Here is a 16462-nt window from a genome sequence, read left to right on the forward strand (position 1 = left end):
ACCAAAAACATTCAAAGATTTAAAGGCTTTGGTGTTCACATCAAAATGTAGTAAAATTCTGAACCCCAAGACCAGGTTAGAAGGCCTGTTATGTTTTTAAAAATAAAATAAAAAATTTAGTCGATTAAATTCAAACATTTACCAGAGCCTGAAAGATGAAACCGGGAGTTATTTTACTCATCTGTGACCATGGGTCTCACAGTAAAATTAACCCAAACTAGGCTTAAAATCATGATATTTCATCAAAACCACTTTATTCTCTATGTTTGTGCTTAAAATGTACCAAAATTAAACTATTTATTCTAACTACAATCTATTAAAAACAAAAATTCTATGCTCCTTAGTACAGTCATGAAACCATAAGTGACTCTGCTGCAACCAAAAGTCTCAAGACAAAAATTCCAGAACTTTTCAGCTGAACTGGGCTGAACTGCGGGCTGTGTTTCTACAGAATAAATAGGAGACAAGTACGGGAACAAATGAGAAATTGGTCTAAAATATCTATAGCATGTGAACTCACCATTTTGTTCCAACAATGGTAACACCTGTGGAAACTTGGCACTTTTTTCCATTTCTGTAAAATAAATGACCAAAAAAATCAACTTTCTTCTTTTAACAACTTATGCCATTATAACTGTACTATACTGGGCAGAAATGATTTTTGGAGCCACTCCAAATCTAGCCATGTTGGGCTGTTTCCATAGGGGTGTAGGACGTGATATTGCATTGAATAGTGAACTCACAGTGAATTAAAAAATGTGACGAGCAAGAAAACGCCCAGTAACAAGCTACAATATACAATATTTTTATCCTATTTTATGCCACAGCTTAAAACGGAGCAAAAATGGAGAAATACATCATACAGAGATGACTGCAAATTCCAAATAAATCAATGCAATTCCTCTATTTGCTGTATTATTGCTTCAAAATACCAACTCCAGGGTCCAGACAAACAAAACATAAAACTACTTTTTAGCTAAACTAGCAGCCAGCTAGCGTTAACTTTGAGAAAGACATAAGTGTGGTGTGTAACTCACGTTAATTGAAGTCCGTTCTCCTTTCACGAAGAATGAAGTGGTTAATATCCAGTATCCACGACGTCCCACGTTATTTTAATGTAATTTTATTTGTTTGTAGACATACTTTCGTCGCCGCTAGCTAGGCTAACTAGCCCGATAAAAACTAGCAGCGGTTTCATTAGCAGCGCTGTTAGCTAATTTTCCCTCTTAATAACGGCATTTAATTATTTTTGCTAACTTGGTGTAGCTTGCTGTGAGATTATAGCGTAATATGCTTTACAAATTACAAATATACTTCCAAGAGACAGTTTCGTAGTGTCGTAGAGTCGACGTATCCAGCTTCGACGCTTGATTTAAATTAATAATTATCTTCACCTGGCTGACTGCCCACCGCAGCACGAGGAACTATTGGTTTAATAGCAGGCTGCAGTACCTCCGTTTCACCACCTGGTCTACTATTACCAGCAGTTGCAACCAGGGGGGCGCTGTTTCACTCATTTGAGGATATGCTTGCAAACTGGGGAAGATGAATACAGAGCAGCACAAATTAAGATGCGACACTGAAGTGATTCTGCAGCTGAGGACGATTTATCTAATCACCAAGTGGCTCTTCTTTAGCTATCAGCTTTTAAATTTTGGTTGATGCCGTATTATGCATGTGGTAATTTGCAATAAAGACAGTAAAGAAGCTGGTTGTGTACTTATGTAATGCTCATATGTGTGTTTGTATGAATTGCTGCTGCAACACTTCAGCTTTTGGTATTCATCTTTATTATATTATGTTTAAAAATGGTTAAATCTGAATGACAGGCACACAGAGAGGGCAGATAAAGACATGAAAAGAGACACTAAAATCTTTATGGATTGTTTTTGATGGTCTAATGGCCCTCCGATGTGGCCGCCAGTGGGCTATACCACTGTGAGCAAGTGTCTTATTTAACAGGGAGTCGAGGATAGACTGATGGCAGCATAAAGGTGGGGTCCTATAGTTTCTGTGATAATCCACTGAGGATTTAGTGCTTGCCAACAGTGCTCCATCGAACCAAGACACAGGTGAGAGCCATGAATGTTGGATGCTGTTGGTGAGGTATACAACTATATTTGTTTCCACATTTACTGCCCTGCAGTCACTGTAATTTAAAAGACCTCTTATTCTATGTTTAGGCCTAGAAGGGGTCAACTCAGGCATGACAGACTGCGCTGATTGCAATACGGTGGCAGAAACCCTGGTTATATTTTTGGTCGATCCAGTTTTCCTCCAGTTTTTCTGTGCTGAGATCAGCAGTGAATTTGGTCCAGGGGCTACGTACATCCCCAGACTGTGAGATGGTGGTCTAGGCCTTTATGTAATCACATCAGAGAGTGACACACTTCTCTTCAGTAAAAGTGGTTATCCCCAAATGGTAGAGCATACGGACATCACCAACTCTTTGACAATTCATTGGCAACTAATTTCGGTCATTGATTTTGTGCCCACATTTATTATTTATGGTGGCCATACACTGAAGGGACAGTTAAGATTAGATAAAACAAGATAAGATAGAGCTTTAATTATCCCAAAGGAAATTCTTGTGTCAGACACTGCTCAGAAAAAAAAAATAGCATAAGAATAAGTGCAGTACCAAATACAAAAGTAAGATAATACATTACCGAAGAGATAAAAGAAGTTGCAAAATAGCACTAGGTGTTATGAGGTTAGCAGGAGAACCCAAGCACAGACTCACAGAAACTGACAGACAGCTGAATGAAGGCTATAGATTTATTTAATCCAAAAACTAAACCAATACATAAATGGAGGACTGAACTGAGAGGACAGAATTAAACCAAACAACTCAAAGCTCGACAATAACACTATGAATACCAAAATGGAAGTCAATCAAAACTAAACTGAATTCACAAAACTAAATTAAGGAGGAGTACTCACTAGATGGGGGAACTGAATACAGAGGGGAAAACAGGCCGAGGTAATCCAGGGGCAAATGGGGATGAGGAAGGAACAACTGGCTGGAGACTGAAGCAGAGCTGAGGAGAACTGAGTCCATGCGTGAGAAAATCCAGGAGGGGGGAAAACGGAGTCCAAAAGCAAATCCAAAAGAATGTCTTGAGTCTGTGACAAGATGTGAGTCCTTGAGGGTATGTGGGTCGATGATCCAGTGGGGAGTGAATGACAAGACAGAGCCTAAATAGGCGTAGGTGAGGTGGAGAACAGGTGAATGGAGAGAACTGATTACTGCAGCCGAAACTCATAGTAATCAACAGGTAGCAGAATGCAGGCAGGTGAAACAGGGAGAGCAGGAGGGCGAGAGACAGGGAGAAAGAGACATGAGAAAGAGGTGACAGACAGAGGGAGCCAAAAAGACAGGTAAAAACAGAAACAGATCAGGACCCAAGGGAGAAAGGAGGAAAAAGAGGAAGAAGGGGAAAAAAGGGCAGGGGCTAGAGCAGGATCATAACACTAGGATAGAAAAGTAGGAAGTAATACTAGTAATAATTGTAAGGTATGAAAGTGATATTACACAATTAATGAAATATTGCAAATAATTGACAATGAAATATTGCAGCTGAAAAATAAAATGTTACACATGATACTGGAACTGACTGAACGAACTACTGAGAAAAGTAGCATTGCAAATCACACTGATATCATTGCACAGTGTTAGTTCACTGATGTTTCATCTATCATTCCTGCACATGGGGAAATAGTTCTACAGTTTGATGGAAGAAAAGATGTCCTGCAGCATTTTGTGCTGTGGTCTCAGTCTACGGCTGAAGCTGCACTGATGAGAGGTATTGTCCATAATACTGAGTGGTTTCATCAGTATCCTCTACTCTGACACCATCCAAGACTCCAGCTTCACTCTCAGAACAGCTTTTCTGATGAACTTGTTGAGTCCGTTAGCCTCTGCTGCTTCACACTGCAGCTAGAAAGAAGACACTGGCACCCACGAGTAATAAAATATGTGCAGCATGATGACTGGAAGCTTTAAACATTTTCATTAGGATACCAACTCCTCCATACTCTAACATAACTCAAACATAACTTCAATCTGCAGTGAGTCTTGCTTTGTGCTCATGTCAGCAGCCATGCGTGTACAAAGCACATGCATCAAGTTTACATCATGAAAGTGTGAATATTTTATAGTGGAGTAAAAATCTTTAGATCTAAGATCCAGCTTCCACTGTGTGTGTGTGTGTGTGTGTGTGTGTGTGTGTGTGTGTCCTCCCCCAGTCTCATTTTCTCTCCTTGTCTACTTCATTTATTTCCAATGAGAGAATCCATTACTGCAGCATCGTTCCACTGCAGAAAACACCGTCTTTCGAAGCAAGTGGTGAAATCATGCATGTTGAAAACATTTCATCAGGGAACCAAAGTAACAACAGAAATTCACATAGGGGTGACATGTTGAATTTCATCCAAGCGTTTGAAATACAGGGTTCTTTTCACAGAGCGAGGCAGGCCGTTCACATGGTAATCACCGGCATTCAGCTGTCGATGGGATATGCAAACACCCAAAACACAGTATAGCATTTTAACTCAGTAATTATGTGCAGTTTTTGTGCCGTTTCTGTTGTAATCAGTGTCTCTTTCTCACAGCGGACATTTTGTCTCCTCAAACAGAGGTGTGACTAATGCCACTGATGTCTGCGTTGCATCAAAGTGTGCCAGGGTCTTGGTATTGTGCATCCTGCCCCCTCTGGCATCGCCTCCTGGCACGAGGCTCCTAGGGGCTTTCACCGTTGACTCTGTGGTAATCACTGGCAACTCACAGAATCCCGCCAAGCGGCACACATGGGGTTCCTTGCACAGGAATACTTTTGCCTGGAGATGCGAAACAAGAAATTGAGTTGATGCCCAGGCATCACACTGAAATTGCTGATAGCTCCATATTATGGATCAAAGTAGAGGAAATATTACCCAGCAGGAGTTTCTTATGGACATTTTGACTTGCCGGAAAAGCAAAACATTACTAATGGTTCCATTTCTTTAAGGTGAACCACAGGAGGCACCCATTAAAGAATGTTAGAAAAGTCAAAATGCGAGAAAGGAGTTACAAATGTGCTTTTCCTGCTATGACAAGTCCAACCAGTCTGCATTGTCCAGCTCTAGTAGTGAAACCAGCGACCATGTGTAATGACCACTGTTCCCTCTAAGCTGCGCGCGTGCGCAATTGCGCACTGCTGACAGGGTCTCCACGCACAGAAAATCTGCGCTGCGCACAAAAAAAAAAAAAATCCAACCTAAATTGTAAACAAAATAAACACGTAACAATTCATTCTATGCTATTTTTCAGTGTGAGTCAGTGAGTGACCGGTGACTGGCTGCTGCAGCCAATGATGCGATTCACATACGTATTTACCATAGACTGTATATAATGGTATTTACGCAGCTAATCAACGTGAGACGTCCTTATGTGCAGCCATCGTTGTTCTCATAGATATGAATGAGTAGATAGGACACGCCCCTTTGAGCTGCGTGCTACAGCGAGGCTAAGCTAGTGGGGGAAAAGTTTCAGTGCATTCCGTTGATGTAGACGGCGTGAAAACGGAAACAAGAAGTATGCCGGCTCACTGTGCTGCATACAATTACACACTACGTCGTACGATTGAGACAAGGAAACTTGGAATGACTTTTCATAGGTAAGAATAGTTTTTGGCTCTTTTTTCATTACGAAATCTTGTTGAGAGCTTCCAGTCAGTTAGGTAAAGTTGGCAAGATATTCACAGATTCGGACTTCCGGCCTCAATAACTCATGGGATATACGTTGTAAAAACATAAACAATGCCTCTTTCAAATCGTTGTAAGCTAGACAATGTGCTACAAGGCCAGTTTTATCAAAAGTCGCTGTCTTTCAAGCTGCAGAAATAACATTGATGTCTATGAGCAGCCGGCTGTGCGACGAGTGAACAGGGACCGTCTGCAAATAGCAAAACCGCTGCAACAGCGAAGAGAGGCACTACACAAATAGTCAATTACTTAACTTTTATACACTGTAGCGTCACCAAATTTACTGGAGCCATCAGTTGTGTCTTGCTGGTCATACTACAACTCCTGGTTTGATGCTGAATACAAAATCTGAATTTTAAGGAATTTTTGTTATTGTCTTATTATTTTGTTAGTCATAAAATTCAATAACTTCACTGTTATATACTGTAGAGTCACCAAAATCATTGGAGCCTTCAATTGTGTCCTGTTGGTCATACTACAACTCTTGGTTTGACATTAAGTACAAAATCTGAATTTTAAGGAATTTTTATTATTTTATTATTATTTTATTAGTCATAAAATTCAATAACTTCACTCTTATATACTGTAGAGTCACCAAATTTACTGGAGCCATCAATTGTGTCTTACTGATCATACTACAACACTTGGTTTGACACTAAATAAAAAAATCTGAATTTTAAGGAATTTTTATTATTTTTTTATTATTTTATTAGTAACAAAATTCAATAACTTCACTCTTATATACTGTAGTGTCCCCAAATTTACTGCAGCCATCAATTGTCTCCTGCTGGTCATACTACAACTCTTGGTGTGATATTAAGTACAAAAGTTGAATGTTAAATAATTTTTATTTGTAATAAAATTCAATCACTTCACTCTTAAACACTGCAGAAAAAATAAACTCCATCCAACCATCAAAAGGTCCTACTGATCATACCTTCAGGTTTTTTCTTCCAAGTATTGTCCGTACAGTCCTTAACTTGGAAAATATTATTAGCTGTTTAACATCATGGTTTAAATGAATCAGTTAACGCTGCAGCCTTGTAAGAAAGCATCTGACTGTCTTTCTTCCCAATCGTCAGTACTTGAGGAGACAGTCTAAACAGTTTAGTTTGGTATATTGGTGTTATCTGATCCTCTCTTTGGTGAGGATTCCAGGTTCCATTACTATTCAGTATCATGTATTTGGACAAACAGGTGCATTGTGGATCTAAAAATATAGCCCCACATACATCAAGAGAAGAGCCGTCAAAGCTAATTTACTCATAATCCTTAAACTTCACACACAAGCATGCACACTAAATAGTGTGCACAAGTTCACATGGCAATAAACAACCCAAATAAAATAAAATTCAGTTACTTTTGGTTATTAATGTTCCACAATCTACCCAAACAATGGATGAGCACTTTTATCTGTTACAACAAAAAATATTTGAGATATATAACAACAATTTCATTACTAATAAAAAATTCCTTAAAATTCAGATTTTTGATTTATTACCAAACCAAGACTTGTAGTATGACAATCAGGAGCCAACTGATGGCTCCAGTGAATTTGATGACACTACAGTACATAAGAGTGAAGTTATTGAACTGAATTATTAATAAAATAATAATAAAATTCATTAAAATTATGAAAGAATGTTTTTATATCAAACCAAGAGTTGTAGTATGACCAGCAGGAGACAATTGATGGCTGCAGTAAATTTGGTGACTCTACAGTATATAAGAGTGAAGTTATTGAATTTTATGACTAATAAAATAATAATAAAATAATAAAAATTCCTTAAAATTCAGATTTTGTACTTAATGTCAAACCAAGAGTTGTAGTATGACCAACAGGACACAATTGAAGGCTCCAATGATTTTGGTGACTCTACAGTATATAACAGTGAAGTTATTGAATTTTATGACTAATAAAATAATAAGACAATAACAAAAATTCCTTAAAATTAAGATTTTGTATTTAGCATCAAACCAGGAGTTGTAGTATGACCAGCAAGACACAACTGATGGCTCCACTAAATTTGGTGACGCTACAGTGTATAAAAGTTAAGTAATTGACTATTTGTGTAGTGCCTCTCTTCGCTGTTGCAGCGGTTTTGCTATTTGCAGACGGTCCCTGTTCACTCGTCGCACAGCCGGCTGCTCATAGACATCAATGTTATTTCTGCAGCTTGAAAGACAGCGACTTTTGATAAAACTGGCCTTGTAGCACATTGTCTAGCTTACAACGATTTGAAAGAGGCATTATTTATGTTTTTACAACGTATATCCCATGAGGTATTGAGGCCGGAAGTCCGAATCTGTGAATATCTTGCCAACTTTACCTAACTCTTCCAGTTTATGAGAGCTAACTAGTTAGCCACTAGCAAAACGCTAAGGCGAGCTAGCAGCTTGACAACCAAATACCAGACGATTAATAGTAGCTGTAGTATAGTTGTACAATCAGTAGTAGTAATACTAAAAGTACAAGCAGCAGTAGTAGTATACACAGCTGTTAGAGTCGTAGACGTACTATCAGCATTTGTAATAGTATTACAAGTTGTAGTAGCAGTGCCAGTATCAGCAGCAGTAGTGTGTACTACCACTACTACTAGTAGTAGTCACATTACTATTACTACCACCAATACTACCAATAGTAGTTATAAAGCCTAACTCATGTATATCCAGATTACCATCTATGTTCTTCCACCAAACCCATTTTATGATTGGGATTACAGGCAGTTCTTTTGGACTACTCTCAAATAATTGAAATGTTACTAAACAAGGTTATACTTATCAAATTAAATAGCTCTGGTCTCCAGTATATTGGCGAATTTGGTTCTTTGTACTTAATTTATTAGCATGATTTCTTTTTAATATGTTGTGTACAGACTTAATTAGTTCTCTGTCTACTTTTCTTACTCCATGTAGGTTTCCCAGAGACTATGGGTTGAGGAGGAATTGGAAGTTTGTCGGCTTAGACCTGGTGTCATTCCATAAGTGTTAAACTTCCTGGCTCATCTTGAAAGAGTATGTGCCAGAAAGACCACGACCAAGCAGCCTTGAGATCTTAGGCAGCGTCTCCCTGAGGTGGGTGTCAGTGGTGTTCACAGTCAGGTCTGTGGTAATCCCGTCAAAAACAAAACTGAAAAAAATCTAGATTATAAATCAACATGTAACCAAAGCACTCTGTGTATAACACCATAGTATAGGATGTAGTTCAGAAAATGTCAAAGTATAGTATGCTTTACTCAAGAATAACATAGTATGGCCTGTAGTTCATAGTACAGCATGTTGGCAAGAAAAAACAAAACATAGATTATTATGTGGTTCAAAAAGCGCAAAATGATAGGATGTTGCCTAAAATTGTCATGTATGATATGTGGTTCAAAAAATGTCATAGTGCAGTATATTGTCAAAATAGTATGTAATTCAAGAAAACATCAGAGTATAATATGTCATCTAAAAAATGCCATAGAATAATAATTTCATTGCACAAGTAAAAGTATAGTAACTTTTAAAACTGTTCGAATTCTTATATGTTGCTAAAAAAACAAAAAAAAAACAAAAAAAGTCACAGTAATATGTCAATTAAAAAAGCCTATAGTATAGCGTGTCGCCCAACAAACATCATAGTATAGCATGTCGCTCTAAAAACGTCACAGTATAGCCTTTAGTCCACAGCTGTCAGTAGGTGAGGAGCAACACAAAAACAGTCCAAACGCTGGTTTCCAGAGGGTTAGACGAGAATTTATTTGAAAGAGTAAGTTTACAACAACACAACATGTGAGGGGGTTAAAAACAAATGGGTGTTAGTAAAATAAAAATAAATAAACAGAACTAAAAGTGAACTTCATGTTGACATTGATGGGCATTCCAACCAGGAACAAAGTAAAAGATAATCAATACGAAAAAAAACTCTTCCTGTTCACCTCTTAAAACCCAAAAACACACCGCAGTAGCACCCTAAACTAAAACTACCAATGGGTTCCCTGTTTTCCTTTCTGAACAATTCAAAGGTCCCTCTCTATCTCCCCACACATCCACCAACCACTGGAACACATCTCCAAAGTTCTGCGGGCCAGCTCAGCTTCCCCTCAGAAGAAGTGCTGCCACCTGCCAGATGAAGGAGCCTTTTGAGAGGCAGCTGGCATCGTGATTGGACTGTACTTTGGTCTGTTCCAATCCAGCTTCAGCTCCAGAGACGGCAGGCGGGACGAGTCAACGGAGGCCTGGTGGACGAAGGCATGCAGCTGAGTACAATCCAGAAAACAACAGAGGAGGAGTGCAGCAGCCCAGAGCCAGAACAAACAGCAGTATGTCTCTTAGAAAACATCATAGTATAGCCTTTGGTATGAAAAAACGCCATCATATACATCGTATATTGTACAAATAACAAGTCAAAGGAAAGAGACATACATTGTAGAATTGTAGTAATTGTGGGCTGACTGATTTACTGATTATCAGTATTTTATTTTTTACTGATTTACGGTAATAAATACATTTAAAAATGGTGCTACTTTGGCTCTGAACCTTTATCTACCTGTGGTCGCTCTGTCTTCTGGAGTGATTTGATTGGTTATACGTCACGAATAAAACTCCTTTAACTTAACATCTGTAAACAAAACAAAAACGTATCAACAAAGTTTTCTGTTAGAGTTTGTGTTCTTCTAAGTTTAACTCCAAGATTTTAAATACTTTCATTTACTGCAAATGAATATCTACTCCAAATGTCTCACTAATAATCATTATCAGCCTTAAAAACCCACAAAACACCCCTCTATACTCGACCACACTTAGTACAGTCCGGTTCCCCCTTCTATAAATCTGCTTGGAATCTTCCACTTCCTGTTTGTCAAAGTGGCCTTCTACCTGGACAGGTTTTGTTGGAGCTCATGCAACAAACATTTTGGGTAACTGCACTTTAATATGGATGGATGACACTGAATTAGAGTCTGTTTTAATGAGACTGAGTTAAGATGTGTAGCTCTGTCATTAAATAGGAAATTATTTCTCAGAATTCACAGAGAAAAGTCTGAAATGTTTGCTAGGTTAGCGTCCCACATGTTCTTTGGCTCAGCTAAAGCTAACTCTCTCCAACTTCTGGATCTCTTGAGTTGCTTGTTGTTAAAATATCTTGCTAGAGGTGCTGAAGCTCAGAAAGTCTGAGATGTTTGTTCAAAATAAGCTCATTCTCAAGTCTTATCTGAACTGTCCTCTTTTGTTTGAACTTTCCCTAAACTTAGGAGTTAATGACAGAGCAGCACATCCAGACTCAGTCTCATTTATGTAGAGATTAAACTTCAGTGTCATTCATTGATGTTAAAGTGCAGTTTTTCAAATGTTTGTTGCACATGCTCCCGACCAAACCAGTCCAGGTGGAAGACGATGTGAAGAGAAAGCTCCAGAGGATGAATATCACACATTTACGTTGGAAATAAATGTCCTTTAATTAGACATTGTCATGCAAAAGTTGGATTTCCCTTTAATGATGTTCAAATCTTTGTTGAGTGTTTTGTTGATGTTGGTTTCTAAATGTTTTTGACACTCGGCCCCAAAGATTAAAACCTTTTACGGCTCACAAGCTGCAACAATTCACACATTATCAACTATCTTTCTGACTAAACTAAGATAAAAAGTGAAAAACTGCCTGATTCCTGCATCATGAATGTAAATCTTTTTGGTTTTTATGACAGTAAACTGAATATATTTGGGTTTGACATTTTATAAACCAAAACAAGAAATGAATTACTGGAGAAAACAACAGATTAATGGACAAAGAAAATGTGTTTTCCAACATATATGGCTGAATTACTCCAACATTACAAGATACATACAATTTGAATTCAATTTTATTTATATAACGCCAATTACAGGTCAAATTGTCTCAAGACACTTTATTTTTATATTTTTTGTCATATTTAAAATATGACAAAGTAAGAAATTTAAACCTCTTGACTAATCCAATTTATTATTTGGTTTTTAAGAGACTAATCGACAACTAAAATAACTTTCTCCACTAAAACTAATAAACATGAGGTCAAATAGAAGGAACAGTTTTAAATACTGCAGTCCCACGACGACAAGAATAAAGTTTGTCAACAAAAACTAAATCTGCTGGTGGATTCCATTAAAGTCCTAATAAATGATAATAAAGTGTGATACTAAAGGTTTGTGGTGCTAAAAATGTCAAAGTAAAGATATCAAGTTGAACATCTGGATGGAGGTTGATAAAAGTTGACCTCCCTTCATTTCTCTGGAGCGACTCCATGGATTTTATGGATGGTGGTTAAAGACCTGCTCTTCTAGTGGTCTTCCTTCTAGTCGCTGTAAAAAGTCAGTCCATCCTGGCCGACTTCAACACCTCTTCATGACAACTTGTTCTGCCTCCGACCTGGTGGAAACTCCAGAAACTCGGGAAAACCTGTGGAGACTCGAAGAACTCGTGGAGACTCGAAGAACTCGTCGGGCGGGGGAAGGTGTGGTGGGGGTGGGGGGAGGTGGGGGAGTAGAGGGGGGAGGCCGCCACCCACCTCCCCGCCTACTCTCCGCCCTGACTCCACCCAGACTCCGCCTTGGCTCCCCATGTGGTCACTTCAGGAACTACGATGCCAAAGGGACGACGAATTTATTTCTTTTATCTGATCTGTAGCTCAGTGAGTTAAGGATTTGCCTATGGAGCTGCAGGTCGCTGGTTCAAGACCAGACCCTTCTTAAATTTTATCAAAATCCTGACAAAGACAAAGAAAGAAAAGTGCCAGTGGTGGGTCTTGAACCTGCGACCTTCCACTTGGTAGTCTGTCTTCTTATCCCCTGAGCTACTCGCTCAGATACTAATTCTTTTTTTTGCGCATTTATCATCTATTTTTTGTCGTTTTCGAGTTTTTTTTTTAACTCGAGTCTCGACTCGACCGTTTTTCTCAGGAGGTTGGACTTCAGCCTTTGTGCTGGAGGGTGGAACCCTCAGTTCCAAGACTTTCCAAAGCCTCCACACCTCCCGAGTCCTCAGGACCTGAGCTTTCACACAGTCTGAGGGCTGAAATTTTCTAAGTCCCACAGTAGTTCTCTGTTAGATTGAACTTTCAGACAGTCCAAGGACTGATATCTTCTAAGTTCCTGAGTAGTTCTCTGTTAGTTTGAACCTTCAGACAGTCTGAGGGCTGAAATTTCTAAGTTCCAGTAGTTCTCTGTTAGTTTGAACCTTTCAGACAGTCTGAGGACTGAAATTCTAAGTTCAGTAGTTCTCTGTTAGTTTGAACCTTCAGACAGTCTGAGGACTGAAATTTTAAAAGTTTCTCAGTACTTCTCTGTTAGTTTGAACTTTCTGGTTAACAGAAGCCTTAAAACTTGTGACCATGAGTCTTGATTTCACATTTAGACCATCCATCTGAGTTCTTCTCAGACCTTCACCTGTGGGTTTTTTAGAAATCCTCAACAAACTTTGATTCTCTTCACTGAACAGTAAAGTTTGTGGAGATCAGAAGGTAACATTAGTTTGATCAATGCCTTCAACTACTAGTAGACTTTATCTGGAAAGCAGTTTTCTGAAATGAGTTCTTAGTAAATCTGTCCACAATCAAACCAAGAACATAGAAAGAGGAAATGTTTGAAGAAACAACTTGATGTTTTCGTTTCAGACTAGAAAACGTTTTAAGACCTTTATCTGTTTTTGCTCTTTTTGATCGTTTTATTGTCTCTTCTGTTTAATTTGATCTTCTAAAGTCTAACTGGTGTCTTTTCAAATGTTTTGTCTTTAGTTTGATTCTTCTTAAACGTTTAGTTTTGCTCTTTTCTCACCTTTTATTCTTTTCTAATGTCTGATTTGATTTCCAAATGTTTTGTCTTTTTAATGTTTAATTGTTTTTTCAAATGTTTTATCGGCTTGTTTGAGTTTTTTTTCTTTCCCAATATTTAATGTTTCGATTAAATCTTTAAGGTTTTTCTTTTTAAATGTTTTACCACCTTTTAATGTTTAATTTTCTTTTTAAATGCTTCATTGTATTTTCTGTTTAATTCCTATTTGAAGTTTTATTGTCTTTAAGATGTAATTTTCTAATTAAACATTTAATTTTTTAATTAAATGTTTTGTCTTTTTAAAGGTTTAATAATCTAATTAAATGTTTTGCATTTTTTAAAATGTTTAATATTCTTCTTGTTTAATTGTATTTTTTAAATGTTTAATTATGGAAAATATTTTATCTGTAATTTTTAATATTTGTATTTTAAAAATTTTGTTTAATTTCATAATGACATGTATTGTATCTTGTTGAATTATCTAATTCAATATTTTGTCTGTTTAATAGAAATTATAATGTTTAATTATTAAACAGACAAAATATTGAATTAGATAATTCAACAAGATACAATACATGTCATTATGAAATTAAACAAAATTTTTAAAATACAAATATTAAAAATTACAGATAAAATATTTTCCATAATTAAACATTTAAAAAATACAATTAAACAAGAAGAATATTAAACATTTTAAAAATGCAAAACATTTAATTAGATTATTAAACCTTTAAAAAGACAAAACATTTAATTAAAAAATTAAATGTTTAATTAGAAAATTACATCTTAAATTTCTTAAATCTTTTTAATAATAAAACTTTTTAAAAGTTTTATTGTATTATTTTTTTTCCTTTGATTTAATTGCTTTTTGTTATGTAGTTTATTTCTTTAATTCTTTTTCTGTCAAGATTTTAACCCCAACCTTAAAAATGAAATAAACCCTTAAATCACAATGAAAATACTTCTGTTGTCACAATCATGAGTTAGTCAATTATTCAGTTTATCAATTCAACTTTATTTGTTTAGCACCTTTTACACAGATGACAAAACTAAACAAGCAAAGAGAAAAAAACTATGCTAAAACTATGATTAAAACTCAAAAACATTAAAAAAAAGATTTAACATGGTAATAAAATATGTTGTGTCCAGGGGATGGAGGGAGTTTATTGAAGTCTTCTTGGGCTCACATGGGAAATCATTTAAAATATAAACTTGATATTCAGTCTAAGGAAACTGCAGAGCGACAGAAGAACCAACAATATCTCCTGTTTTCTCCTTTAATGAGTCGACTCTTCTTGTGCTTTCAGACCAAAGAACTACAGACTCTTCACAACCTGCTCAAACTCTTGGTACAGGACCTCACCACACGGGTCAAGAAGGTTTCCATCTCATTTCTACTCTGAAGCTCACCTTCTCCTGCTCAAACTGCTGACAAATGTTTCTGCTGCTCTAAAGTCTGGTCTCCAGAACTTCCTAAAAACTCTCAAAGTCTCTTCTGCTGCAGGTTGCTTTGTAGAACTGTTCCAGAAAACCTCACTAAACCACATGGAGGGGCCTCAAGATAGTCGTCCAAATGAAACCATACAAAAACCAAACTAGCACAACCCAAACGCTAAAGTCTCCTGCAGCCTACCAGAGAACCTCTGAGAACAGAGAATCAGGACAGGAACTCTTACCTTCTGGACAACCAACGCTGGTTCACAAACAAGAATACAGAATGTGTCTGACCAAAAACCTCTGAAGACTCACTACAGCCAAGATAAAGACACAACTCAGCTGCACCAAATCCACTAATCACTGCACACATTAGCACCATGTGCTAACTGTGGCTAAAGAACCACATTTACCAAGACAACTATCCAGTACAAAGCCCTAAAACACACCAAGAAACACATTAAAGATGATTTTACTGCTGGAAGCTGCAAGCCAACGCCTAAAGAACAAACTAAAGCAATGGAGCCAAACCCGGTTCAGTGGTGAAGAGAAGCAGAGGAAATGTTTGTCTGCAGCTAAATAAAGCAGGAAGACACTGAGCTGCTCAGGTGTTCCTGATAACACCAAGCAGCCACCTGGACAGCCAATAGGAACACAGCTTACTGGAAGTCCAGAGGGCTGGGTTAGTGAAGGAAATTTAGTTTAAAGTTGAAGCAGAAAGTTAACAAAGAAAGTTGAAAACCACCTTCTGATACCTGAAATCTCTGAGTTTTCACACAAAGAACACCTGAACATGTCAAACTGGTTCCATAGTAGAACCATCATTGTAAAAACGTCATAGTATGGTGTGTTGCTCAAAAAACATTAGGACCCGGCTGTCAGGGGACAAACATGTAAGAAACATGAGAACAGAGAGAACCCAACCAGTAGGTCACAGTTTATCATCCCCCAGTCATCTCCTGAAGTCCATATGGTGAGAGACATCAGTATCTGGTTGTTAATTTACCAGAGGATGCTTATAATCATGCTGATGTGGTCTGTACTCTACAGTATTTTAGTGACTCAATAAATGCCTAAGTTTTTTTTTTAAATGCTTTTTAGTTTTTAATAAACATTTAACAGCCTATATGTAATCAATAAATGGCCTTTGCCTATCTTAAGAAAAATTCACTCAGAACTCTGATATGTTAACAGTACTAAATAAATCAATAAATACATGCATACACACAAAAATAAGTTAATACATTAACTGTGTTAAGATAAGATTTAGATTTTTTAAAAAAGTTGTTTATGTTTTTGCAGAATCCAGTATTGCTCACTGGTTGGTCATTACATTTTGTTAGTTTGATTTCACTGTTTAAAATGATGCCACCTCTTTTCAGACAGAACCTGTGATAATAAAACAATACAAAATTTTTAGTTCCGTGTTAATAAAGCACTTAAAGCTTTAAGTATGGCTAAATGCTTTTTTCAAAATTAAATATATCACTCCTTAGGTGGTAGT

General features: G+C 37.1%; 1 protein-coding gene and 1 long non-coding RNA gene across 7 annotated transcripts in view; one reads left to right on the forward strand and one right to left on the reverse strand.

Annotated features, from left to right (window-relative positions):
- grm8a (glutamate receptor, metabotropic 8a) overlaps positions 1-16462 on the reverse strand; it is a 379646-nt gene that overhangs the window by 346097 nt on the left and 17087 nt on the right. The window contains exons 1-2 of one of the 5 annotated variants that reach the window (XM_055006586.1): positions 1038-1345; positions 521-574 (exon numbers count right to left, since the gene is read on the reverse strand). The exons of the other annotated variants lie outside the window; for them this stretch is intronic. Of the exons in view, the coding sequence (XP_054862561.1) occupies positions 521-523 (3 nt within the window). The 5' untranslated portion in view covers positions 524-574; positions 1038-1345. Of the gene's footprint in view, positions 1-520; positions 575-1037; positions 1346-16462 lie in introns of those variants that run through there. 5 annotated transcript variants of the gene reach the window in all.
- On the forward strand, positions 5308-15702 carry LOC129347894 (uncharacterized). Of its 2 annotated transcripts, none has more exons than XR_008600216.1 (3): positions 5308-5657; positions 8662-8820; positions 14832-15702. It is a non-coding gene; the product is annotated as an uncharacterized LOC129347894 (long non-coding RNA). The 2 variants fall into 2 exon arrangements; XR_008600215.1 differs by lacking the exon at positions 14832-15702 and adding an exon at positions 9750-12190 and having other exon boundaries at positions 5309-5657.

This window comes from Amphiprion ocellaris, chromosome 21, assembly GCF_022539595.1.
Source record: "Amphiprion ocellaris isolate individual 3 ecotype Okinawa chromosome 21, ASM2253959v1, whole genome shotgun sequence".
NCBI classification, from domain to species: Eukaryota; Metazoa; Chordata; class Actinopteri; family Pomacentridae; genus Amphiprion; species Amphiprion ocellaris.